Source organism: Mobula birostris, chromosome 6 (genome assembly GCF_030028105.1).
Source record: "Mobula birostris isolate sMobBir1 chromosome 6, sMobBir1.hap1, whole genome shotgun sequence".
NCBI classification, from domain to species: Eukaryota; Metazoa; Chordata; class Chondrichthyes; order Myliobatiformes; family Myliobatidae; genus Mobula; species Mobula birostris.
Genome location: NC_092375.1, coordinates 121,771,816 through 121,798,361, shown reverse-complemented (window position 1 = coordinate 121,798,361; position 26,546 = coordinate 121,771,816). Strand labels below are relative to the sequence as shown.

General features: G+C 40.5%; 1 protein-coding gene and 1 non-coding gene across 2 annotated transcripts; both read right to left on the bottom strand.

The window, feature by feature from the left end:
* Positions 1-1,582: 1,582 nt before the first annotated feature.
* Positions 1,583-26,546, bottom strand: nop58 (NOP58 ribonucleoprotein homolog (yeast)). Its single transcript, XM_072261203.1, has 15 exons — positions 26,430-26,546; positions 24,095-24,171; positions 17,953-18,005; positions 16,735-16,859; positions 15,436-15,572; positions 15,073-15,137; positions 14,244-14,378; positions 13,346-13,491; positions 12,420-12,546; positions 8,659-8,822; positions 7,051-7,185; positions 6,836-6,897; positions 5,917-6,068; positions 5,014-5,126; positions 1,583-1,860 (listed from the first exon to the last, which is right to left on the bottom strand). The coding sequence occupies exons 1-15, from the start codon at positions 26,472-26,474 to the stop codon at positions 1,810-1,812; spliced, it is 1,587 nt and encodes a 528-aa protein (XP_072117304.1). The 5' UTR covers positions 26,475-26,546; the 3' UTR covers positions 1,583-1,809.
* On the bottom strand, positions 12,997-13,080 carry LOC140199917 (small nucleolar RNA SNORD11B). The gene has a single exon (XR_011886530.1). It is a non-coding gene; the product is annotated as a small nucleolar RNA SNORD11B (small nucleolar RNA).

Sequence of the window (26,546 nt, the reverse complement as noted above, 5' to 3'; positions counted from 1 at the left end):
ATAGCCAAAAAGCTCAATGTTGGTTTCATTAGACCACAGAACTTTCTTCCAGCTGATTTCAGATACTCTCATGTGCCTTCTGGCAAAGTCTAGCCAAGATTTCATGAAAGCTTTCTCCCCCCAACTGTGGCTTTCTCTTTGCCACTGTCTCATAAAGCTGCAACTGGTGAAGCACCAGGGCAACAGTTATATGCTCAGCCTCCCATCTCAGCCACTGAAACTTGTAACTCAACCAGATTGTCATAAGTCTGCTGGTGGCCTCCCTTACTCATGTCCATCTTGCGTGGTTACTCAGTTTTTGAGGATGGCTTGCTCTAGGCAGATTTACAGCTGTGCCATATTCTTAGTGACCTGGAAAACTTCTTGTATCCATCACTTGTCCTGTGCTTTTCAATAACCTTTTTGTGGAGTTGATTGGAGTGTTTCTTTTGTCTTCACCGTGTAGTTTTTGTCAGGACACTGACTCACCAGCAATTGGACCTTCCAGATAAAATGTATTTTTACTACAATCAATTGAAACACCTTGATGCACATGGTGATCTCCATTTAATTATGTGACTTCTAAAACCAACTTGTGAAAAACAATTAGCTGCACCAGTGATTTGATGTGTCGTATTAAAGGGGGCGACTTAAACAATCAATTGTTGTGTTTTATATTTGTAATTTAGATCACAAATTTATATTTGTAGATATCAGTTTTCACTTTGACACAAAAGTCTTCCTGTTGATCAGTATGAAAAAAGCCAAATTAATTCCACTGTGATTTAATGTTGCAGAACTACAAAAGATGAAAACTTCCAAGGGGGAATAAATATCTTTTTTTTGTATTAGGGACCCCCAACACCCAGTCACGTTTTAGGAACAGCTTTTTCCCCTCCACCATCAGATTTCTGAATGGACAGTAAACCTATGCACACTACCTCATTTCCCCATCTTTTTGCACTACTCAATTTTTAAAATTAAATCCTTATTGTAATTTACAGTTTTAAGTACTGCACTGTACCGCTGCCGCAAAACAAATTTCACGACGTATGCCTGTGATATCCAACCCGATTCTGATCCCGAATTCCACCCATTAATAAAATTTCTCGATAGCCATCATATTCTTCTCCATTCCTATTCAGAAACAGCAGTGGCAGCATAATTAGCAGCAAGTTCCAATTCTAGTACTGAGCATTTTTAAACAATGCCAGAATAAATCTGAGCTTCTCCAAGAATATGAAAAAACTGCTCTGTAAGAAATCCCACAGTTCAAACATCCAAAGCCAAATCCCTCCAAACTTGATCACCTTTGATTTATTAGACCCAGACCACCTTCAGAATATAGGCACTGCCAATAGTTAAGTGCAAATTCTAAGCCTCTACCACACTGGTAAGCTACAGGAGGAAGGCCACAGCCGCCAAAACATCAGTGAACTAGCAGAGTTGTCAGAAGCCAACAGCTTTAAATTTTTAATGTTTTCCTGGTTATAAATTGGATTTCTGGTCTATGATGACCACATGTAATTAGCACCAAAGACACGTACTTTATCAAACATATTCTATCGAGTGTTAGTTACCCAAAAAAAAACAATGAAAGCCATTTCTCATTTACAAGATGTTTCTTATTTACAACAAAGATATGGTACTGAAGAAATGTATGGGTAACAAAATCAAGGCATTTGCCTTTATAACATCTTACAGCAAAGAAAATCAACAGATGTTCCAACAGAAAACACTTTACTGCAGTTAGGAAAAATATCTTAATATTATTAACACTTTCAATTACAAAAAATAAATTGTATGTCCAAACAATAATTTGAACGTAATTTATTCATCCATCACTTTCTTTTTTTTCTTTTTCTTCTTCTTCTCTGGAGTCTGTAAAACAAAAGGGAAACCAAAACCATTAACCTCTGCCTTAACCACATTCTCACAAGGGAAAAATCTAAGATTGAAGTCTTAAAGTACAAAGTCATTGATTGGGGGGGGGGGGGGGGAGGAGAGAGAAGAGCAAGGTATCTCATCTCCCTTCAAAAAGCTACCAACTCCACCGGCAGAAATTTCCTTACACTGAATCATGTTAGACCATCCCTGCTGTATATATTTGGAAAGGCCAAATAAAAGTTTTCTTCACAGATGTGCATTTATGGAGTTTCAAAAAGGACTATCAACAAATAATCAAGAGCAGAAATAATCAGCAATTCCTTGTTCAATTACATCAATGCCACATTGTATCCCAGCAAACAAAAAAACAATTGATTCAGGCCCTAAGTTCCAGCCTTAAATACCTACTACTTTACTGCTGTTGGAATCAGTTTGCCTCAAGGACACATCATGAAAGTCATTATACGATAACATTCAGAAGGCATGGATTTGTCATATATCTGCATAATAGAATATTGCCAAAAGGCAATCCAATGCATATAGCTTATGCAAACATTTGATAACCAGTCCTACAGAATATACATGGAGCATAGTAACATAGGTACAATACTGTGCAAGTCTTAGGCACCCTAAATTTTCTTTAATATCAATTTTATTTCAGATGTTTATATTTTTGTATTCTGCAAAAATGTCAGTAGAAAAGCAAATTAGATCCCCAAAACAAATGTTAAATTTTTTTTGTATTTCATTAAAGTAACATTAATAGACTTTTTAAATTAAGAACTTGATTTATTTGTAGGTACAGTATATAACCCAGTGCATGGTTTAACAAACAGCTGTAGAAGGTATCAAACAGGGTAAAGGACAACCAAACTAAAAGGTGAGTGACAGATGCATCAGGTTCACCTTCAAATAATCAATTCTTACAACATGGCAAGGGTGAGCATAACAAGACAAGGTGATTATCCTGTATCAGTAAGGTCTCTGCAAAGCAGAAATTTCATGGCAAACAGGAGTTTCAAATTGTGCTGTCCAAGCTCCTCTGAAAGAGTGCTAGGTACTAGGCAAGGTTCAGGACCAGAAACGCAGTGGACGTCCACGAAAACTGAACACAGATGAGAGATACCTCAAACTGATGTCCCTTCTAAATCAGAAGTCCAGCTCTATTATCAGGTCTGAACTCAAAAACCACTGGAAGTAAGTCCACAGAAGAACTGTGGCAATTTCTCCAAGGTGCTTGGAACAACCTACCAACTATCCCCAAGACTACCCAAGAGAATTAAAACAGTAAAGACAAAGGGTGATCACAGCAATTTTTTTTTAACCATTTACTGCTCTTTATAGTAATATAGAAACATTCCATTTACTTTAAAAGCATCTTCACTTTTGGTAATAATAAATGGATAACAAGTGCAAGGATGAGACAATGGAAGTTTAAGTAGGAATTCTTCCATTTTGCATAATCTAAAGCAGATGTCAAAAATTCAAAATAGGGTGAAATATTTTTTTGAGAGAGGCATAAAACCATTATGTGATATTGGTCGAGCTGCTAAAACAAATGAGTTTGGCTCTGTGATAAAAGAAAGGCTACTTTGGAGGAAGAGCTTAGGAGAATCAATGACAACTAATGGCGACCCCTTTGCTTGCATCTTCGGAAACAGCTCTACTTCCACCTTTAATATCTCTATTTTTCCCTTTCAGGGCTCTTTTGAAGACCCTGACCTGGAGTAACACACCAACTACGGTTCCTTAAGTGAATGGGACCCGCTCTCGGGGTTTCATGACTGGCCTTTTTTTTTTGACACGCCAAGAATGCAGTCCAAGAGCTCAGCTCACCTTTGGAGGGCCAAAATCTCCTGGCTCAGGAGATGGTCGGACCATAGGTCAGTGTCTGGGCAGGACACCAGTGTGTCGTGAGAGATGGAAGATCCAAAGCTGTGTGCCCAGAGACCTGAGATCTTTGGGCACAGAGCTAGGAAAAATCAACACACTGGACTTTTAACATTGTAAACCAGCGAGTTGTTTGTTATGTCTCCCTTCCCGCTGTGAAACGGATGTAACTCTTTCTCCCTTATTAGGGGGAAAGAGGGGGAGCCTGTGGTATGTTGAAGTCTGTGTCTTTCCTGTTGCTTTGCTGCACGCTTGAGTACTTGGTGGCAGGTGCCAATGCTTTTTTTTGCTGGTGCGGGGAGGGGATAGCGTTGCTTGCTGCTGCTTACTCGAGGGAGGGGAGCTGTGGGGTGGGGGGGGCTTTGGTGTTCCGTCACTCATTCTTTGGGGGCACTGCTGTTTCTCGTGGATGGTTGCGAAGAAAAAGCATTTCAGGGTGTAAGTTGTATACTTTTCTCTGACATTAAGTGTACCTTTGAAACCAAATTGAATGTAATAGGGTATCTTCCAGAAAGTGTGCTGAAAGCAGCAATCCCCAGAGAGGAGGACGTGGAGAATAGTAAGATGACAGGAGGTATGTTGATATTTTAGGGCATGCCCATATACAGAAGTCAAATTACCCTTGGTGAATACTGATGCCCACCAAGGATACCACTCACTTCCTTTTGTTCTAATAAACTCCCTCCTCTGGGCCTTCTAATTTGCTTCTGATACAGGGGCTTGAAGGTAACTGGGAAAAGAGTAGCCCCATTCAAGAAGGATTGGGATTCTCTTTAACCCTATTTTACAATAACATCTCCTGGCCTCTTTTAGCTCAAATTCTCTGTTTATGTTCAAAGCTGTTCATGGGCCTTGTCTATTTCCAGCTTCCTAAACCTCACACATATTTCTCCTTTCTGTATCTGACACACTGAACTCTGAAACCAAATGGTCTATAGTCTCCCATATCAGATGTTGATTTATCCTCAGCCACCTCATCCTCCCCAGTCCTCATTTAATACTGTTATAATTAGCCCTTCCCAGTTCAGCACTCTCACTTGATCCTTGAGGGCTGAAATTTTAGAATGTAAAGTCAAGCCTGATGTTTTAATTAATCTACATATGGCAATGGAAGGTTAAATCAAGTTGTACAACCAGTTAAATCGGTATCTCATGAATACTAGTGAACAGCAACAGTGAGAATAATCAGCGGATAATTTGTGTGCTAGAACAGTGAAGATTTTATGCTCTTTAAAAATACGTGCCCCAACTTCATACCTCTGTAACAAAAGAAACTGATGGCTCCTCCTCCACCTCCTCTTCCTGTTTCACCATTACCTCTTGCTTCTTTTCTTTCTTTTTCTTCTTCTTTGGGGGTTGCTCACTCTCTTCTACAAATCAAAAATATCTAAAGTTATCTACTAAACAACCATGTCAGCAATGCTTCAGAAAGGTCAGTTGTGGTAGAGACAGGGATCATGTCAATATTAAGAAACAACTCGCTGTCCACATTGGTTCATGGACTGTTTGTCCCACTTCGATCAGGGAACAGGCTATGCAGCACCCATACCAAGACCAGACTCTGTTCCCCAAGCCACGAGGCTGATTAACATCTCCACCCATCAACCCACCCCAACTACTTTATAATTTCCTGTCAGTCACCGTGCGTGTGTGTGCGTGTATGTGTATAATATATATATATATACATACACACACACACAACCAGCCTCTCTCTACAAACACACAAATCTAATATACTTATATTTATTGTGTAATCTATGCTGCACCAATACGGAGTAACAATCATTTTGTTCTTTACATTTGTTACACTAATGAATGGCAATAAACAATCTTAAAGGGAGTGTAACAATTTTAAAAAGGGATCCAACTCCAAACCTAAATCGAGGCAAGATAACAGATAAATAGCAGCTAAACCCAAAAATGCACTAAGTTTCCCCGAGGCTGCAACCTGACAATTCTTGGTCCATGCTTTCAGGAAGTTGGGGGAAGAGAGATGGAAAGAGTATGAAGTTTTAAGAGCACTTAAAAATTTATCCCCCTGCAGTATTGACTTATGACAGATGACAAAAACATTCTTCAAAACAGCCAGTTATCTGCATTAATACAAAAGCCACCAGGAGACCCAACATAATTAAAATTAAATCCTTTTTGTCAACTAACCTGTTTCTATGTGATCTGAAAGCACTTTCTTTTTTTTGGATTTGACTTCCTCTTGGACATCCCCGTCATCCACTTCCACTTCCTCAATTTTCCGCTTCTTTGGGACAGAAGGTAGAGTCGAGTCCCCGGATGGGTCATATGTTTTCACTTCACTGACCAGAAGAAATGTGAATTGGGATTAAGTGAGAAAAGTTCTCTTACTCAGAATTGTACACTCTTCCTCCTGAATGTCATCAAAACTGCAAGGATTCAATCTAACAGGCCAAGTTCCAAATGCTATGCATAGCCCACAATATTGAATTGGAATCTAACCCATATCTGCACTCATTTGGTATCCACAATATTTTACAACTCACTGGGACAAACTCCTTGCCATCATCAACTCAGTACAGATAAAGATAATGCCAGGGAATAGGGACATCAAACCAATGGAAACCAGAATTTATCAAGGTATGAGGAAATACATATCAGAAGAACCACCCCTACTGCTCTCCAATCCTCAAGGAGCCCACATCTTCTGATCTATGTTTCCCAACAAAGTGGCATACAATCAATTTGATTATCTGGCCTGTCAGCGTCTTTGGTAATGCTACACTCCTAGACCTTCTGGACTACTGGACATTACATCATTAATCCCAAAATGTTTTTTTCTTTGCAGTGTGATAAATTTTCCAGATATCCTGATGAGTTTGAAGGGAGTGTCAGAAGCATAACCTGGCAAGTTTCAGCCCAGCAAACGATGATTCTTAACCTCCACCAGCTGTGGCTGCAAACCTGGCCAACCTCTGAGCATAAAGCCAGCTCATGGATAACAAAGATATGCAAGTCAAATGCTAAACCACTGGGATTTCTGAACAGATATTCAGTAACCAGTTTTACTATAATTGAAAACAGACGAGACTAAATTTAGAGCACAAACCTCTTATGCTGATATTTGTCAGTTTTTGCTCGAGCCTTTCCTGTACCACTTATCTTTCTCATCTATAAAATGAAAGCCAAAAATTACTAAAGCAAGCTGTTTTTAAGTGACAATACAATGATCAAAAATCAAGCCTCAAAGTAGTTGTTCACATACTAATCAAAATATTTATTGCACCAGATATCATTGATCTGGGTCTTTAGTCAGGTACTTACCCCCTTTTCTTCTAAGTTCCGTATCCTGACCTCCAGCTTGGCTCTGTTCTCAACACCCATTTCTGCATTTGTGTCTTCACCCAGTGCATCATAACGGATTGCTAAGGCTGTCTTGGCTGCCAGCATCCTGGAAATCTGTTGAAGAAACACATCCAATGTCATCATTAGAAGTTATGCTGTAACCAATTAACAATGGAAAATAATTCACATATAATTACTTTGAGGTTATGTTTACCAGAATTACACAGTGCAAAGCTTTAGACAAAGCTCAGAAGCATCAATCCCAAAACAAACATATTTTCCTGTACATCTGTTTTCAATTCCTCCCTACAACCCCTCAAGCTTCTCATTTATTGGCACACATTCTAACCTCTTCAGATACCAGCAATTACTTACTCCAACGACTGACGGCAAAGACCAGTCTTTACTAATGCGATGTTTACATGCATGCACTATGCTGTAAGACTTTCATTTAAAATATAGAGCATAGGAACCAAGCACCAGATCTCTTCAACTGCCCAGAGACTTCAAGATGAACAACAATGGGACCTTCAGACATGACATTATTTACCCAGGCATACATATTTTCCAAAACACCTGCCCAACACAGTCTGAGATCTGTGCTTTGGAATAGGACTGAGGCCTTAAATGTCCAGTTTTAGAAAGAAATGTTAAGTGAAGGCCTTCAGTTAATGTCTTGAAGCCTTATCAGGCCAGCAAAAACTTCAATCCTATTAAGTAGCAGAAACTGTGCTCCTAACCATCCTCCCAACATGTCATCTCCTTTACCCAAACCACAATGTGGTGTTATTCTCTATAAACAAGAGATTCTGCAGATGTTGGAGATATAACACATACAAAATGTCAGAAGGGGTTTTGGCCCAAAATGTCAATTCTTCATTCCTTTCCATAAATGCTACCTTGACCTGCTGAGTTCCTTCAGCATGTTCTAAGTGTTAACTCTCCAGATAGTGATTACAAAATTATTTCAATTTAAAAAAAAAACACGCCAACTCCACAGTAGCTAAGTTCAGTGCCCCCATCATTAGTGCGCTTTGGCTGCATTGAAAGCTGCAGGATACACTGTGGCAATAGCAACTATGTCAATACATATTTTTCCTAGGTGCAACAGCACCCCGGTTTAGGCACTTTATCATCAAAATCTGGAGATTTGCATGGCTTCAAACTCATAAAAAATGCTTGTAAGTACCACATAATCAGAACAAAAAGTTTAATAGAGCACCATGGAAGAATATTATAAGAAAGCACTAATTGGTTCAAATTTAGTACAAATTTCAAACGAACCACGTTGGTTTGAAATTGAAAACAAGCAGATAGTAATGAAGGTCAAACAGCATAAAAGGGAAAACACAATATCACAAAATATTTGCTTGACTGTGGGCCACAAAGGAGAACTTATAACAAGCTTCAACATTAATGAGGGGAGAAAAAAAAATCACAAACAACAGGTTTTGGAGTTCTAGCATTTTTTAAAAAACATCATTCATTCTGTAGGGTTTTCCTCTAATTCATGGATGTCTGCAAAGAGTAAGAATTTCAAGTTTTACACTGTACATTCTCTGATATTAAATAGAACCACTGACTTACCTTGCCCTTGTTCTTTGGAGTGGTCTGCCCCACTAATGATGCATGGTAAATAAGACCATATTTTGGAGTGTCCCTTCTCGTCTTCAGTGCTCTGAACAAAGCCTTTTCTGCACCTAGAATCTGTACAGTGGATGCAGGATGTTTTGCTAAGTTCAACAACGAGCCTATGGAAAGGAAATTGTAAGCACATTGTCAGAATGTAGATGGGAGAATGGAATGTTTAATATCTTAACAATAAAATGATTATCCCCAAAGCTATGAAAGGAGAAGTACCTATGCAAAGCACAAATCTAAAGATAAACCCCTGAAAGCCTACCTTTATCTCATTAAGGTTGATAACTATCAAACACTCTTGCATCATACAAGTTAACTGCTGGTCACTGGTGTTTCTTTTTTTACAGCTCATTGCAGGCAACACCTCTCTTCAACATTCATGTTCAGATCATTACAGAACAGATGGTAGTTTGTATTGGACTGTTCCAATTACTGCACACCATAAGTACAGTAACAATGCAAATGCCAGATGAAAAATGATTACCACGAACACAGGAGACCCAACAGCCTTGAGGCTCTTTCATGCTCAGCAAGTCTGTTAGATGCACTTCACATCCTATTATTCTCTTCCAATTCCCTTCAAAGTCCACAGGTGAAGCCTGTGAATTCATTCCAAACCTTTATCACAATAAAATAGATTTCCCTTTTCTACCAAGTTTAAATCTTATTAGTCAGGAATTAAAGCTTCTTTCAAACTCAGTTTTAATTATATTATTTAATAATCTGCCTTATTCAAATAATACTTTTTACCTTTCCTAAAACAAATTCAATGCATATTGCACAGTCCAAGCTGGGTGCATTTACATGTCTAGAATTAGGCAAAGTAGTTTGAACAGGACATTAGGAAAGTTCATCTAATGGAGATGGAAAAGCTCTATGTTTTGGGCAGCGCCCAATTGGAGATAGGAAACCTGAGGAGACACAGCTCAGTCAAGGTTACTAACTGAATAGACAAAGCAGCAACTCGTGGCAGTTTGTTGCTTTGAGCAGTGGCCAGTGTTCTGGAGTGACTGGCAAGAACAAATTAAAGTAGGGCAGGGGCAAGTGGAGTGGTCAGAGTTAGAGTGGAGTTTTTTTAGGCTTTAGATTAGAGGCTTCAGTGAAAGAAGGGGGGAGAAAAAACTGTGGGCAGAGTTCCCCCCCCCCCCAATAGTTTTTGGTTCTTCCTTCTTTATATTTGCTCAGTTAGAAAAGAAGCGATGCCAGGCAGGATAGGACTCTTGGGATATGGGAAGGCAGGGAGATCTCCAGTGTCTCTGACGACTACACCTGTGAGAAATGCATCCAGCTGCAGTTTTTAAACACTCCTGATCATTGGGAAGGGTAAAGGGGTTAAACAGTTAGTGCAGAGTAACTCTGTGGCTATCCCCCCCCTCAAAAGGTATACCACTTTGGATACTGTTGGGGGATGATAACCTAGCAGAGGAAAGTCACAGCAGTCGGGTCTCTGGCACTGAGTCTGACTCTGCGACTCAGAAGAGAAGGGGCGAGAAGAGGACAATTGTGGTGAAAGGGGATTCCTTAGCGGAACAGGAAAGAGATTCTGTGGACAAGAATGAGGTTACCAGATTGTATGTTGCCTCCCAGGTGCCAGGGTCCAGGACACCTCAGATTGAGTCCTAAGCATTCTTAACTGGGAGGGCAGACAACAGAGGTCATGGTGCCAGAACAGACAGCGGAGAGGTTTTTAAGACCTCAAAGTCAGGAATCAAAAGGTTGAACCTGGTGCGATTAATGTCCTGAGCAGCCTACATTTCTAATGCAAGAAGTATCATAGGAAAGGCAACAGAGCTTAAGGCATGGATCAACACCTGGAATTATGATGTTAGTGAGATTTGACTGCAGGAGGGGCAGAGACGAGACAGAGTGCAAGGGATTAAATGAGGAGGGGTGGTGTTACTAGTCAGGGAAAATCTCATGGCTGTGCTCCATCAGGACAGAATAGAGAACTTGACCATGAGGCGTTAATGGTGGAGTTGAGAAATAAAAAAGGTATGACCACATCAACAGAGCTGTATCACAGACCACCTGACAGTCCTAGGGATTTAGAATAACGAATTTGTAGAATTGCAAACTCTTGGAAGAAACACAAGATTGTTATAGTAGGTGATATTAACCTTCCATGCATTTACTGGGATTCCCATACTGTCCAGGACTAGATGGGACAGTTTGTCAGATGGGTTCGGGAAAGTTTCCTTAATCAGTATATAGAAGTCCGAATGAGTGTGTATAATACTTGATCTGCTATTAGGGAATGAGACAGGGCAGACGACAAAAGTTTGTGTAGGGGAAAGCCTTGCATCTAGTGATCAAAATACCATTAGTTTAAAGCAAACATGGAAAAAGATAGGCCTAGTCCATGGGTTGAGATTCTAAACTGGAGAAAGGCCAATTTTGCTGGTTTCAGAAATGATCTGGCAAGTATGCATTGGGATAGGCTGTTTTCTGGCAAAGGTGTACTTGGTAAGTGGGAGGACTTCAAAAGTGAAAGTCAAAAGTGAGTCTACAAAGCTTGTATGTGCCTGTCAGAATAAAAGGTGTAGGGAGCTTTGATTTTCAAGAAATATCGAGGTGCTTAAGGAGTCTAAGAAATGCAAGAACACAAAGAAATCAGGAGGGCTAAATGAAGACATGAGGTTGCCCTAGCAGATAAGGTGAAGGTGAGTCCTAAGGGATTCTCCAGGTATATTAAAGAGAAAAAGATTTGCAGGAGACAAATTTTATCCTCTGGAAGATCAGAATGGTTATCTGTATGCAGAGCCAAAAGAGATGGGGGAGATCTTAAATGAACGTTTTGCATCTGTAAATAGACCACCACAGAGTCTACAGAAGTGAGGAAAAACAGCATCAACTTCACGGACCCTATATAGATTAGAGGAGAGGTGTTGTTTGCTGTTCTGTGGCATATTAGGGTGGATAAATCCCCAGAGCTCAACAAGGTGTCCCTCGAACCTGCGGGAGATAAGTACAGAACTTGTCAGGCCCCTAGCAGAGATTTTTAAATCCTTAGCGACAAGTGAGGTACTGGAGGATTGGAGGATAACCAATGTTGTTCAGCTGATTAAGAAAGGCTCTAAAAATAAACCAGGAAATTGAAGGCCAGTGAACTCGACACCAGTAGTGGGAAAGTTATTGGAAGATTTTCAAAGGGCCTGGATATAAATATTTGGATAGCTACGGACTGATTAAGGGTTGTCAGCCTAGCTTCGTGCATGGTAGGTCATGACTAATCGATCTTAGTTTTGATGTTACCAGTAAAGTGGGTGAAGGCAAGGCAGTGGATGATAGTAAGGCAGTTGACAAGGTCCCGTATGGGAGATTGGTCAAGAAGGTTCAGTCACTCAGCATTCAAGATGAGGTAGTAAATTGACTTAAATAGCCTAAGGACATACCAGAACTGTTGTGCTGCCTTTGCAGACACATGTTCAAGGATTATGCAAGAATTGAGACCAGTGATACATGGGAGGAATAAACAATATACTAACGCTTCACTTGGATATGCAGCACCAACCTCCAACCAGATAAAACTGGGCGGCTAAAGAAATCCTGGCTCAACTCCCCTTATTTAGGCCAGGCCAGACCCCACCACAGTGCAGTCATCTGCTCTTCCTACAGTTGTCATCATCATTTTGAAGATGGACCCTAATTTGCCAGCAGGAAAAACTCAAAATTCCCATAACATTTCAGCATCTTTGACAAGTACTCACCAGCATGTGCTATTAGTCTGGCTCCAACCAACTCTCCAACCATCACTGTTAAGTTAGGAGCTATTGCCATCATTCTGTTCTTCAGGTAGTCATAGAGCTGGGTACGGTACTCTGAGATCTGCACTACCTTGAGGGCAGGATAATATAACCGGTAATTTCTTGAATGTTCTATGCAATGAAATGTCTTCTAACATGCAATAAAGGATCCTTTAAGCAATAAATTAAAGCACAAGTAACAGAATGCAGAGTCCTGCCAATCAAGCAGGCCACTTCTTTGTGTGATATCAAGCCGCAAATGTTAGAAATGTACTTCGCTATCCAAATGGGTGAAATAGAATCACACTGTTGATTGTTATATGGAAGCAAGGAAGTAACTTTTGTCATTAAGAGGCAGAATTTGGTTAAAACAATTTTCAAAATCCCATACAAGATTCCTACTCACATCCAATGGAACTGTCAGAGTACTAATCTAACACCTGATATTCACAGAAAGCCACTATGTACCAAATTGCAAATAAATAATCCGCTTGGACACTGTCACGGGCAAGCCCTTACGGATGACAAACTAATCCAGCACTGAGAGTCTCAGATGAGGTAGTGACTAAAAACCTTCACCATTTATTCAGGCAGAATGACAAAGTCTTCATCATCACTGCTGTCAGTGCTGGACAGATGGTAGCTATCCACTTACTAGGAAACAAACATCATTTTAAAGCAACTTATCACATAGAATAAATAATCACATTATGAGAATCCAGGCTAGGAAGTGATCTCGTCCACTGCAAGACTCTTCCACCAATGAGGAGTTGGCCTCAGTCCACATCCAATGGACAAATCACCTTTTAACTTCATTTTGAATTAAAGTTTTGTCACTCCAAGATAAAATTACCCCCACTTTCAGAGATAAATCCAAAAAGGCAACTAACTTGATCACAAAGGTGTGTAATGTGTTCAATATCTTCGTCAGACACCTCTGTTCCCATGGATATTTCAGCTGCAATCTTCACAGCACTTTCCACCTCCTCTGGTAAAATGTCTGAAAGATCTGTGGTGGCAGTATTTGTTCTGTTTCCTGTTGAGTGACAAGGGGGAAAAAATGACATTCAAAATTTCACAAAAGCAATTTTCAAAAATAAAGTGAATGAAATGGCAAATATCAGGTTTGATTCTTGGTTCCTCCCAAGTTAGTTTACGTGAATGTTGGGGCACTATAGCAACAAACACTTTTATCTTTGTTTGAAAAGTTCACAGACGCTATCTAAAAGAAGATTGCATCTAGCTACATTGTTCATCATAGTGGAATATAACATTTCCGTCTCAATGATGACAAGACAAAGAACGATTGCTTGGGAAATGGACCAACAAAGAACTATTTTTATATACACACTATTTACTTACAAGAAATACAGCACAGTATCAGACCATTCTGGCTCAATGACGCACATGAGCAATTAACCTAACTGGTATGTCTTTAGAACGTGGGAGGAAACTGCAGCGCCTGGAGGAAACCCACATGAGACAGTACAAATTCCTTACAGACAGCAGGGTGTTGCAACAGTGTTACGCTAACCTCTATGCTACCGTGCCGTCACAAAACACAAGGAATTTTGCACATGGTACTTGAGGATAATGTGGCACTATTAGTTCCCACTATTTATATGCATATTTATATCCAAGGATATTCAAAAACTATGTGCTCAGTGCAACTACTGTATTACCCAACATTAAGCAGTAGAATGCAGAATTAAATCCCAAATTCCCAACTGCAATCATAAAAAAAGTTAAAACTTCTGACAGTGTGTCGCAGAGGGAAGAAACACTTACCCAGTTTCTGAACACACTTGCAGTATGCCAAGTTATCAGTGACAGCTTTACCAAGTTCGGGGAAATGCCAGCCGTACCATTCCCTGCAGCGCATTATGTAATTGTTCAGCTCCTTGTCCAAATCATCCAGTAAAGCTGCAGACAAAAGTAGCTTGGTGAGAGAGACCAAAAACAAACTCTACAGGCTAATATCATTTACTAGCAGCATTGATCCTTGTAAGACTTCATTACCTTTCTGCAAACATTTTCATCTACAGAAAACAAAACCACAGAAGGTGGCCCACACAAGTAACTGTGACACCACTCCCAGGAACCCATTGCCCATTTCTCTACAGAGAACACTGACTGCCATTTCTCTCCAGAGATGTTGCCTTACTTGCAAATCTTTCATAACTCTCTCCTGGAACATGTTCCAAAAAGGAGATTTTTATCCATAGCTTCATATTACTCAAGACTGCAAATGCTTGTTCTTAACCCCATCCCATACTTCACTTGAGAATGGTAAATCTTGCTTGTGACTCCATGGATGTAGAACTTTACAGGACTCTTTGCAAATGTGTTGAACCAGCGTGCTGGTAGGCTACCCAGTGCGGAACCCAATCACACCATGTTATCCCTAAAAAAAAAGACCAGTTTCCTGCACCCCTCCTTAAACTCAGTTGTGTAAAATACTAATCAGAACTGGAGATAATGCTGGTCAGTGTGAATAAAACCTTTTTCTTTGAATTAGGTATCCATCAGTTTGTCTAATAAATCACCAACATATCACAAGTAATACCACTGCCAACACTTCATACTGTGATAAAGCTAATCTGCTTTTTCAACTTACAGATCGCTTGCACAATCATGGTATCCACCTTGTCAGGACTGAACTTCAGCTTGTAACGGGACAGACTGGAATGAAACAGCAAATGCACATATTGTAACATTTTCATATAAACCCACTGTAGATTGTATTTTCTGTATTAATTCTAGAAATTATGCAGAGATAAAAGATTCAGAAATAATTCAGTTGAAAATCTCAAATCTTGCCCATGCAGTAATATGATTCATACTTTACGTTCAGAATTGAAAAGGAAGCAGCTTTTATCTGGGGCAAATAACATTATCATGGCACTGTTTAACATTCACAGGACAAAAACGACCAAAGCAGACAAAGATATTTACTTTGACATGGAGAAACCATACAGACCTGTGTGCAAGACCAAGAGACATTGCGCTTATCTCTCGAGGTGGTAAGCCAGTGATCAACCCATTCACCTGAGACCGGATTCCTCTCATCAACTCTGCAACAGTAGCATTGTGAATGCAACTCAGGTTAAGCTTGTCCTGTAAAGCAAAAAAGCCCATTTAGAGTTCTCTCCATTTAGGCATTCTAAAGCTCAAACTCCCACATACCTTACAACATTATAAAGTGTATATTGCCTTTATATGGTGACAGCAATGAACCATTTAAATTGTAATACATCATTGTTCATTTCAATTAGAAAAAATGAAAGGATTACTCTTCTAAACAGTGGTTCAATACTACTACTTCATTTATTGTTATAGTAAATTTGCACAGGAATATTGTCAAGTATGTCCCCTCAAACTATACTAAGAGTGCCGGAAAATTTGTCACAAAGGCTCTCATCGAGTTAAATATGCACTAGTTACTTGGCTGCCTTTTGCCCTCTTAGTCAGCTAACAATGGTTAATAAATGTGCTTCTACTAGCGAAAAGGACAAATCATTGTAATTAGCTATAGCCAATCATTCATAAGACGGACTGAAAGCAATCTGTTCATTAAATATCAATGATCTTAAGCTAATGATTTTAGAACTAGGGATCATTTTGGATCTCCCCTCCCCCTCTCAAATCTCTTACTATCTCTTCTTTGCTGTGTACATACATTCAGTTAGTCCTGATGAAGGGTCTCAGCCTGAAACGTCGACTGTACCTCTTCCTATAGATGCTGCCTGGCCTGCTGCGTTCACCAGCAATTTTTATGTGTGTTGCTTCTGACTGATCTATTGGTTAAAGTATTGCATAGACTGACCGTCATGAGTTTTTCTAAATGGGCAAATACAATATATCCTCAATCCAGTATATGAGTAACATGAGAACAGATTACAAGTACAATTACAATGGCCAGAGAAAAACTCTCAAACAGCTACATTAATGAAATGGACTGATTCAATATACGATTAACCATCTCAATGGTTGCAAATTCAGCACTGTTGAAGCAGAATTAAACAAAAACATTGAAAATCTTATGTCTCTCTGTGCTTTTGTAAAGTGTTCAGTGGATCTGTTCAATAAATACACCGACAATGAACCAGAATTCTGGATGAGCAATTTGAAGAGATAGTATTTCATTAGTTTTTAGATTTAGCATCAATGAACAGCAGACAACCAGAGAAAATATTATCCATGTTTGTTCCTCACACTTAATAACTTTAATGGGCTATATACGTAATTGAAACAGAAACACCAACTTAAAGTTCCATACTTTGATGACGCCACCAAGTTTGGCATCTGCAACAGCGAGCTGTTCATGAGCCTCCTTTGCAGCAACCTTCTTCAGAACTTTCTTTAGGCTCTTACCAAGCTTACCCTCCACCAGGGCAGTAGCAGCTAAAAGAAAAGGAAACCATATTAAAAAATTACAAAGAGAATCACAGTGGTAATTTTCAGATTTTTAAAGCTGAGTGTTCAATACCCTCATGAACAGAAAACAATTATGCCATATGGTTAGTGATCATTTCATTTCCCAGCCACCATCTTCCTTGGACACTAATTTCATTAACTTTTCCAAATCAATCACTTACAATCTACATCCCAGTTCAATATCCAGCCCCCTTGCTCCAAATCAGTGTCTTCTAGAACCTTAAACTTGAAACTCCTTGGCTTCTTTCAAATACAATCTGCAAGCTCAGAAAATCTAATTATGATACAACTTCCACTATTCCCTACATAGTTCTTCAAATGCACTGAGTAAAAGTCACCAGGGAGCTACTCCCTTACTCCTGGAGAATCACTCCAGAATTACTCAGGCGGCACTGAAACAGGACCTTTAGCCCACTTAAACTGCCTAGTTCCATCAATCTGCATCCAGACCATAGCATCCATACCCTTCCCAACCATGCACCTTCTGCATCCAGACCATAGCATCCATACCCTTCCCAACCATGCACCTCTTCAGACTTCTCTTGGACGTTGAAATTGAATCCACCACTTGCAATGGCAGCTTGTTCCACACTCTCACAACCCTGAGCGGTTTCCCCTTAAACCCACAACCTCTAGTTATACCCAACCTCAGTTGCATTTACCCTTACAGTTGCACTGTAAAAGCCTGCATTTACCCTTATCTATCCCTCATAATTTTGTATAGTTCTACCCAACATGTTCAATCTTTCCTTATAACTCAGGTCCTCCAGTCCCAGCAACATCCTTGTGAATCTTCTCTGTACTTTTTCAATTTTATTTACATCGTTCGACCTGCACCCAGACCTCCATATCCATGAACCTATCCAAACAAATTTACACTTGTTATTACAATGGAAGGCCCAGTAGGTGTGTCTGTTTGTTCCTGAGCACTGAGTGGAACATTCAGAGTTGAGACCTTAATGTGAGAATCATAACTTAAATAGAGTAAACACATTGAGTTACTCATACACATTCTGCAAATGAGTGCTTTTGGACAAAAATGGATTAAAAATTCCATTACCTGCAAGTGCTTCTGTTGTATCCTGAAATTTTTCAAAATGTTTTAGCTTTACTCTGCAAATAAACAAAATAAAAATATGAAACAATGCAACTCCTATCCAGGAGGTAAGAGAATGGGAGAGGATTGTGTTTCAAGTACTCCACAGAATCACAGTAGCATTTCCAAAATGGGAACCAGTCAATAAAGCAAAAGGCATACGATTCAAAAAAAGTAGCAAATTATTCTTAATACTAACACTGTACATGGTGTTATTCAGACCAAAGCTCAAGTGTCACTAACCGTAGTCTCTGATTACTACATCTTTCTCTCTGCTGATGAATCAGTGCCCCTCCATAACCGAAATTAGAGGCAATAAAAAAGTTTCACAAATTTAGAATGGATTAAGGATGGGTATTTCACAAAATGAACATGTATAGCACCTGTAAGGAATATTCTGGAGCAAAAACCAGTCTTCAGTTCTTAATGTAAATTCCAAGTAGTAAATTGAAGTCACAGTGGCACACAGACAATATTTTGCAGATGCTGCAAAGTTAGCCTATGCATTAGCCAAACATTAAGACAATGGGGGTTGTGATAATTGCCCTGCAGCAATCCAGGCAACTGTGGGCTGAAGTAATTTGCGCTACTGTAAATAAATTCAGGGAAGCTTACAATCAGCAAAGGTATTTGAACATTCAGAAGTGTCTCCCACACTGTAATTCAAAGGAAGCACTGCCAACCCAAAGTATTGAGGTAAACGATATCATTGTAACTATCAAATGTGTTGAAGCTCCTACTATTACCACTGATCTTAAGTATGTAGCAATGTGACCTCCTTTGGGGCTTTTGAGCCTCTACCAAGTGTCTCCAGAAAAACATCTATATGGTTTGAATAAAGACTTCCACATCAACAACTGCAGCATTCTTTCCAGTCACAACATTTGGGGGGCTTATCTAGGATATATTCATGACTCACTGTGTGGCCAAGGACTTAAGTATAAGGGGTTTAAGAGCAGCTCCCACACTTAGATCTGTTCAGGTCAATGACCACAGGACCATGATGTATCAAGCAACACAGCAGAGAACTGAACTAGCTGGTAGATATAAAAGTGGTGTGTGTGTGTGTGGAGACTGTATAGAACTACACTTGTTATGAAAGTGTTTTTAAGAATAAGTTTGAAATCTTCGGGCAACAGACTTGTCTGCAAAGGGATACATGAGTTCAATGGCACAGAAGTGGAAGATGGCAGAGTATATAATCTGTCTTTTTTAGTATATACTGTTTAATTTGTATCACTCCCTTAACACGAGAATTTGTGTGGGATATTTGAGGAAGAGGTAATACCCAGATATATCCGTTGGAACGTCACACAAGGGTGAGTCAAGAATCTGGCCAGCCTTTGACACTGATTACTACCATTCACAAGCCCTTTTTTACATTTTGTCAGACCAGGCCTCTCTTAACACTGCTTTTGGGAATTCAGAATTCTGATTTAAGCTTGAAGAAATGTCTAAAATTCACCAGGTATACCCTTATTAGTTAAAGTGAAATGCTGGAGAAAAATGTGCGTTAAATATTGAGCACATGAGGAGTTCTCAGAGCGGGACAATCCAAGGAGGGGTGATCCAGACTTTCTGAAAATGCTGAAGCAAGGTCTGAGCTCAGCCCAACAGTATGTTTTAGATTTGGGGATAGCAGTGAGATTAATCTACCCGGCTGGAGAAAATAGATCAGAGGAGGAGAAAAAGTTGACAAAAAGTGGCTGCAGTGAATGTAACAGCTGCGAAGACAAAGAGGACTTGCTTTGTGTGTCAGCAACCAGGGCACCTAGCAAGAGAGTACCAGAATAGACATAGAAAAATGTTTTGTCACAGTGACAGCATCCAGGTCAGTCACAAGGCTGGCAGCAAACTCCATTGCCAGGAGTAATCACCCACTGATATGTACAAAAGGTTCACTAGGTAACGTGAGATGTTAATGGACATGGTCATCAGTATCGCTAACTGATCTACCCTTGCCCACGACTGGAGAGATGATTCATGGTACCAGGTGCAGGGGGTGAAACTAGGAGGGTAGAGATCCCAGATACTTCAGATTGAGGGAGTGCAGGTTCCTGCAGATTTTTGGGTGTGCCCAAACAATAAGGGTACTGTCCTAGGAGAGGACACACTGAATAAGACAGGTGCTATCATAGATTCAGGAAAAGAAGAAATGTGACTGCAAAATGTGTGATCCCCAGAGCAGACAATGTGGCCCACAGGGAGACTGCTGCCCCAAGGCAGGACAGAGAGGACAACGTTGGAATCATGTCTGGAAGTCCTAAGGGTAAAGAAAGTGCAGTTGCCGACAGAGGCTGACCAGAAAGGGAATGAATGTACAGATAATGGAGTAAGAGGAACAGAAGAACATGAGACGACAGAAACTGAAGAGAACCAATTTAGTACTACATGGAGATGTGAATGACCATTGTACCCAAGCTAACACACTGAAGGGCAGAGCAAAACAGCAGAAACGAATTGCTGATCAGAGACAGCCCGAGGGAGAAGTCCTCCCACAGCCGGGTGACCAGATTATAGTAAAGGAGCTGCCTGTAAAGGTAGGGCTCACTTTCAGGTGGGCAGGACGACAGGTGGTGCTCTTGACAAACAACACCCATATCTGTGTGGAAGCCAGTGGAATCACAGTACTCAGGTTAAGCAGTATGACTCACTTTTTGTTGCCCTCAACTGACAGAAAAAGGGATGAAGTCTACCCCTTAACAATGTCATTACAGAGAATGTAAATAACGAACACCAGCCTGCGGATGAAAGGAAAGGGAACACGAATGCAGAAGACACAGAAACAGCGAGTTAGCAAGCCATGAACAGTGTGTTAAAATTCTAACAGTTAAGAAAGTTGGTTCTGGAAGATAGATATTAGTTATACAGATGAGGACAGAAAGATATTGGGAATATAGACAGGAAGGGATTCGAGTTATGGCAGATACAACAAGCTCCACAAACTTGATGGTGAGGCACACCAAGCCAGCCCAGGAGGTGGTGCCAGTGGGGTGAGGTCCTTGCAGCCATTCAAATAGAGACCACCCAACACTCTCCTGCAGATCAATCAAAGGGACTGATTTGTTGTCAATCTACTCTGACAATCCACTGTCATGGCATGGAATGCAAACAAGGTTACCTTGCTGGTGCCTCTGCACAGACTAACTACTGATTGCCACTGCTGAGTTTCAGCTATCAGATATTGAAGGGGCGAAGATAAAAATGGGATCAATTTGCAATGAGCCAGCAAGGATGGAGGCAACAAGCAGATTTGATGAAATTTCTGAAACGTTTTATTGCCTTCTTCGCTTAGACTTATAGCTAGCCAGTTAGGGATGACAACATAGATGTTATAGATGCACACAGAATCATGACGGGTTAGTAATTTGGAAGGGATCTGAACTGAAGGGCATTTTGCTGCCTTATTCTTCCTGAAAGTTTGGCTTTCCAAGGACAGATTTCTGTCCAGGGACCAAGGCATGCAAGGGAGCATTTTGGGGTTACGTAAAGATAGTAGATATTAATTCAAGAAAGAACCAGTCTTTAGTTCTTACCATAAATCACAAGTTGTAAATTGAAGTTAAACTGGCTCATAGATACAAGAGATTCAGCAGATGCTAAAAAGGAAGCGCTCTGTGCATTGCTAAGAAATATGGTTTGCAAAATGGTGACCATGATACATTTGCATATGCAAATCCCAAACCATGGGATTCTCTTCTACATCACCAGCTACTGTCTCTCCAGTGACTGATCACAATCATATTTGGCACTATGTAGGTGGACCAGTGCCTTAAATAGCAACCTGAGATAGAATAAATGGGTCAGATTTGTAGCTCAAAACAATTACTAAGAGAAACCTAAGCCCAACACATCCATCAGTCCAGTATCAGCAAGTGAAGGGACCAACTCTGATTCAAAGGACCAAAAGAACATGCTGGAAGAAACAGCATGAAATCTGAAAAGGAGGTGTCAACCTCATGAAGCTGTTTGCAAAAACAGCAATCGACAAAGGCTAACTGTCTACAATCCTGCCACATCACATCTCGACTGGTGATGGATCATTTAAACGTTATGCAACAGGACCCAAGAAAGTTTGTTTTTATGCTCTGCAGGGACCAATTATTAGAGTGCTAAATACAAAGATGCAACCACATTCAGCCATAAGTGCTAAATGGACCATCCATTTGGGCTTCAGCCAATCCTTATCGCTCCCCTTGATATTAAAACCAGTAGAGCACAATGGTAAAGCAAGGCCAAGGAACCATATGATCTGATTGTTAAATCCAAATACCCTTACCTCAAGTCAAGCTGTTTCAGCAGTTACAACATAACTACCTACCCAAAAATGTGACACAAAGCAGGGCAGATCCAATACAGCTAACTAAAGCCCAATGCTGAAAATTTATTGACACTATTCAGGTAGCATGTACTTGCCAATACCTTGCTAGGAAAGGCCCAATCCACATTTCCTCAGGACCTCTAGACTCCATAACTCATTGACCAGAGATGAACTCCACAGGAGTTATGAACAACTGCCCTTGATATAAATGTAGCTTTTAACTGACTGGCACCAAAGAGTGCCGGCTAAACTGAAGTTAATGAGCCCCAAGCAGGTGCCTGATTAGCAACATCCTGGACCAGCATAATTACACACTCAACCAGCCAGCCACATATATACACGACTGGTACAAGGCAGGTCAGAGGCCGAGTATCCTGTGAGCCAAACCTCTTGATATCCCAAACCTTTTTTTTTAAAAATCACCTGTGAAGCACAAGTCAAGAGTGTGATTAAATACTCTTCAATTGACTGGCTGAGCATAGCAATAACATCATTCAAGAAGTCTGAGACAGGAGACTGCGTGATTGGCATGCACTTCACCAAGTTAAACATTCACTATCACTGGCACACAGTAGCACTGTCAAATCTACAATAGTGTAGTCAGTCACCTCGACTACCCTGAAAGCACCTACCAAATATAGATTTATACCAAGATCAAGGACTACAAGCATATGGAAAGACCATCATCCAAAGGTTTCCAAGTTATACTCATTTCAGTTGAACATTTACTGCTGTTTCCTCATCTCTGGAACTCTTCCCCCAAACAGCATTGTGGGAGTACCTTTACAAGGACAGATGCTCACAGGTATTTGAGATACTGAATGTTGTCCATGCCAGCAATGTACAGTTCCCAAAATTACACAAAAGATGTGATTGCACCTGAGAGGACTCAGATAAAATTAATGAGAAATCTACAGAAATGCAAAATTTGATAGCAGGTCTGTTTTCTTCGGAACAAAGGAGGGTGAAGGCGAGGAACAATTTGTGGCACAAAATTACAAGGGAGTTAGCGTAAACAGAAAAGACTCATCTCCCAACAAATAAAAATCAAAACCAGGGGGCATACCTGCACAGAAAGTTATGATTATTAGGGAGATGTTTATTCACCCAGAGGGCGGTAAGAGTTTTGAAGCTCATTGCCTGAAATCTTGCATTAAGTTTGAAAAATTACAGCTCCAGGGCTGAAGGATGGGATTATATGGGGATCTCTCTCTACCAGCACAGACATATTGGATTGAGTGACCACTGCATTGTAATGCTATGAAATCAATCCCATTTGTTAAATGCACGAGTTTTAAATTGAAAGATGGTTAACCAATGTGGTTACACTGCTGAACAGGGCTCTTTGTGTTACGTTATTGAACTAAGAACAGCATTATAAGCAACCAGTCACACCCTTTATCGACATGAACATTTTACGAACATAATGGTTGCCAATATAATTTTCAGGTTGAGCTACAACAGTGATATTGCAATAATTCAAATTAATATTTGACATATCCCATGCTGCCAAATATCAGCATGGTAGTGTGCCTTTTTTTTTGACAATAGTTACCAGGTTTCACAGCTACAGATCATTCACACAACTGTTCCTACTTTTAAAAAAACCTGTCATTAAAAACAGAATCAACTGAACTTATTCACAATAAACACACATACATTAATACCATGTGATTTTCTTGATTTGGTAAATCTATGATTTAGATAGCCAGAAATGCTTGTCTTTAGGACTAAGTTACTTTGGAAAAAACTAGTTATGAGGCACAATAGGTTAAAATAACTTACAATTTATTTGCTTTTTCTGCTGTTTCAAATTCCCGCCATAAGTTATCCACCTCACGGAGTTTATTTTCATCAAGGACCTGTGGTTAGGAGAAAGTAAAACCCAAGGACATCACTTCAGTGGTGTTGAACATTGAACTTCACACATTTTCACAACTTCCAGCAATAAAAAGTAAAATACACAGAAGCTCAAAGCCAGTACTTTGGCCAGATAGTCTCCCAAGGTAAGTGAGCTGCTGATTGCCAACTTGATGTTTTAAGGGCAGCACATTTAGTTACCGTGTAGAGCAGAGATGATGCCTGACCTGCGTATGCACTACACACATAGTATAGAAGAGTTGACATAGAATATTTTACTTCCTTCTCTGCCAGATTTCTGATCCATGAACCTCACCTCACTTTTCTTTTTGTTGTAACTTGCAGTAGTTTTTGTCTTGCACTGTACTGCCACCATAAAGCAAAAATTTCACGTCAGCGATATTAAACTTGATTCTAATTCTGGCAGATTGGCAGGAAACAATACGCATCAATGGATCCCCCCACCCCACTGGCAATGAGCACCACAGGGACAGCAATACCATGTTTAAATTTATGTAGATGTCTTGGATGAACTGTCATGGTGTCATATAAAGAGGCCCATCTAACCTCTGTCAATATACAGGCCTCCGTTAGTCTCGTGAGACCGTGGATTTGTGCCTTGGAAGGTTTCCAGGGTGCAGGACTGGGCAAGGTTGCATGGAAGACCGGCAGTTGCCCATGCTGCAAGTCTCCTCTCTCCATGCCACCGACATTGTCCAAGGGAAGGGCACTAGGGCCAATACGGCTTGGCACTGGTGTTGTCGTACAGCAATGTGTGGTTAAGTACCTTGCTCAAGGACATAACACACTGCCTCCGCTGAGGCTCAAACTAGCAACCTTCAGATCACTAGACCAACGCCTTAACCACTTGGTCACGTGCCAACACACCCCTGCCAATAACAAAATATCAAATTACAATAATTAAACATATTATAAACTGCAAATTACTCACATATTCTACCATTTGCCAGGACACCATGAGTAATTCAGCAGCTAATTAATTTATCAACATCAACATTTAGAATCTTTGGGTTGTGGGGCAAAAAAAAGCTGTTATATCCAGCAAAAGGTGTGAGAGCACACTGTGGAACTCGTTTTTTTATCAGTAGAAGTTTAGAACGGAGACAATTTTAAAAACTTAAGAATCCTACAGGATTTGATGCAAACTCCAAAGAAAGCACCTGGCATCAAAACAGGAGGTATAAATCAGCAGCTCTACTAGTTGCATCACTGGTATTAGAAATAAGGGTTTAAAACTTGCTGAAGACACAAAAATGGGAATGAAATTGAGTTGCACAGATGCAAAGGGGTAGCACCAGATGAACTGACGAAGCCAAGATCTCCGTTTCTGCACGGATAAAACAAAAGGAAAAACATATATAGAGATTGTTGAACGCTGAATGCTGCAGAATCAGGGCGTACAAGGACGGCATGGTAGCGTAGTGTTAGCACAATGCTTTACAGTACCATCCGGGTTCATTTCCCTCCGCTGCCAGTAAGGAGTTTGTGCGTTCTCCCCGTGGGTTTTCTCCGGGTTCCTCCACGCTCCAAAGATGTTCCGATTGGCAGATTAATGGGTCATTGTAAATTGACCCAGTACTAGACTAGGGTTAATATCGGGGGTTGCCGGGGGCAGCGGCTCGAAGGCCCTATTCCGCGCTATACCTCAAGAAATAAATAATTGGCAGAGAGCTGGTGTTCACGTAGATGTGGAACCACCATTTCGGAGTATGGAGGTCTTATTTAAGAGGGCATTGCAAGCATTTCAAGTTTAATACTTGAAAATTGGAAATGGGTTGCTGTCTCAGGAGAAAAAATGGACAAACTCGGTTTGTATCGGTAGAAGTTCAGAACGGAGATAACTTCGAAAACTTAAGAATCCTACATGACCTTAACTTTGATGTGAAGATTTGTACCATGTGGCAAGAACCTACAATTCAGGGATTAGTATAAGTATATAAAATTGGCTATTTAAGGCTGAAAAGTTTTTCCCATCGTTGGAACTCCCGTTTGAAAGGGCAACAAAGACAGCTGTCGCATATTTTTTTCTTAAGTCACCAGGAGGAAACAAGAATATAGAGCCGATGTTCCAAATAGGCCACTCACGACCATTATTAGTGAACGAGGAGACAACGAGGCCCATCAGTAGCTCCACATCGTGGCCCAGGCCAGGGCAGATGAGACCGGGGGGGGGGGGGGAGCCCAGGCAGTATCGACGAAGACCAGAAGAGCCCGCTATCTCGGGACGGTGAGGCCTTACCTTAAAGAGAGCGTAGCCAGCGGCCGTCTCAAAAAGCACCAACATGGCGAACCCCCTACCCGCGACCACGAGGCCGACTGCCCCAGCGAAGCGAACCAGTCAACGCGCATGCGCACT

Bases quoted from the DNA above. Each gene is read 5' to 3' on its own strand.
- nop58 (XM_072261203.1), bottom strand. From the start codon at position 26,474: ATGTTGGTGCTTTTTGAGACGGCCGCTGGCTACGCTCTCTTTAAG. The intron at 16,860-17,952 runs GTAATGGAATTT...CTTTTCTTTTAG, and splicing joins TACAACAGAAGCACTTGCAG to CTGCTACTGCCCTGGTGGAG. The intron at 6,898-7,050 runs GTAAGTACCTGA...TTCATTTTATAG, and splicing joins GGAACTTAGAAGAAAAGGGG to ATGAGAAAGATAAGTGGTAC.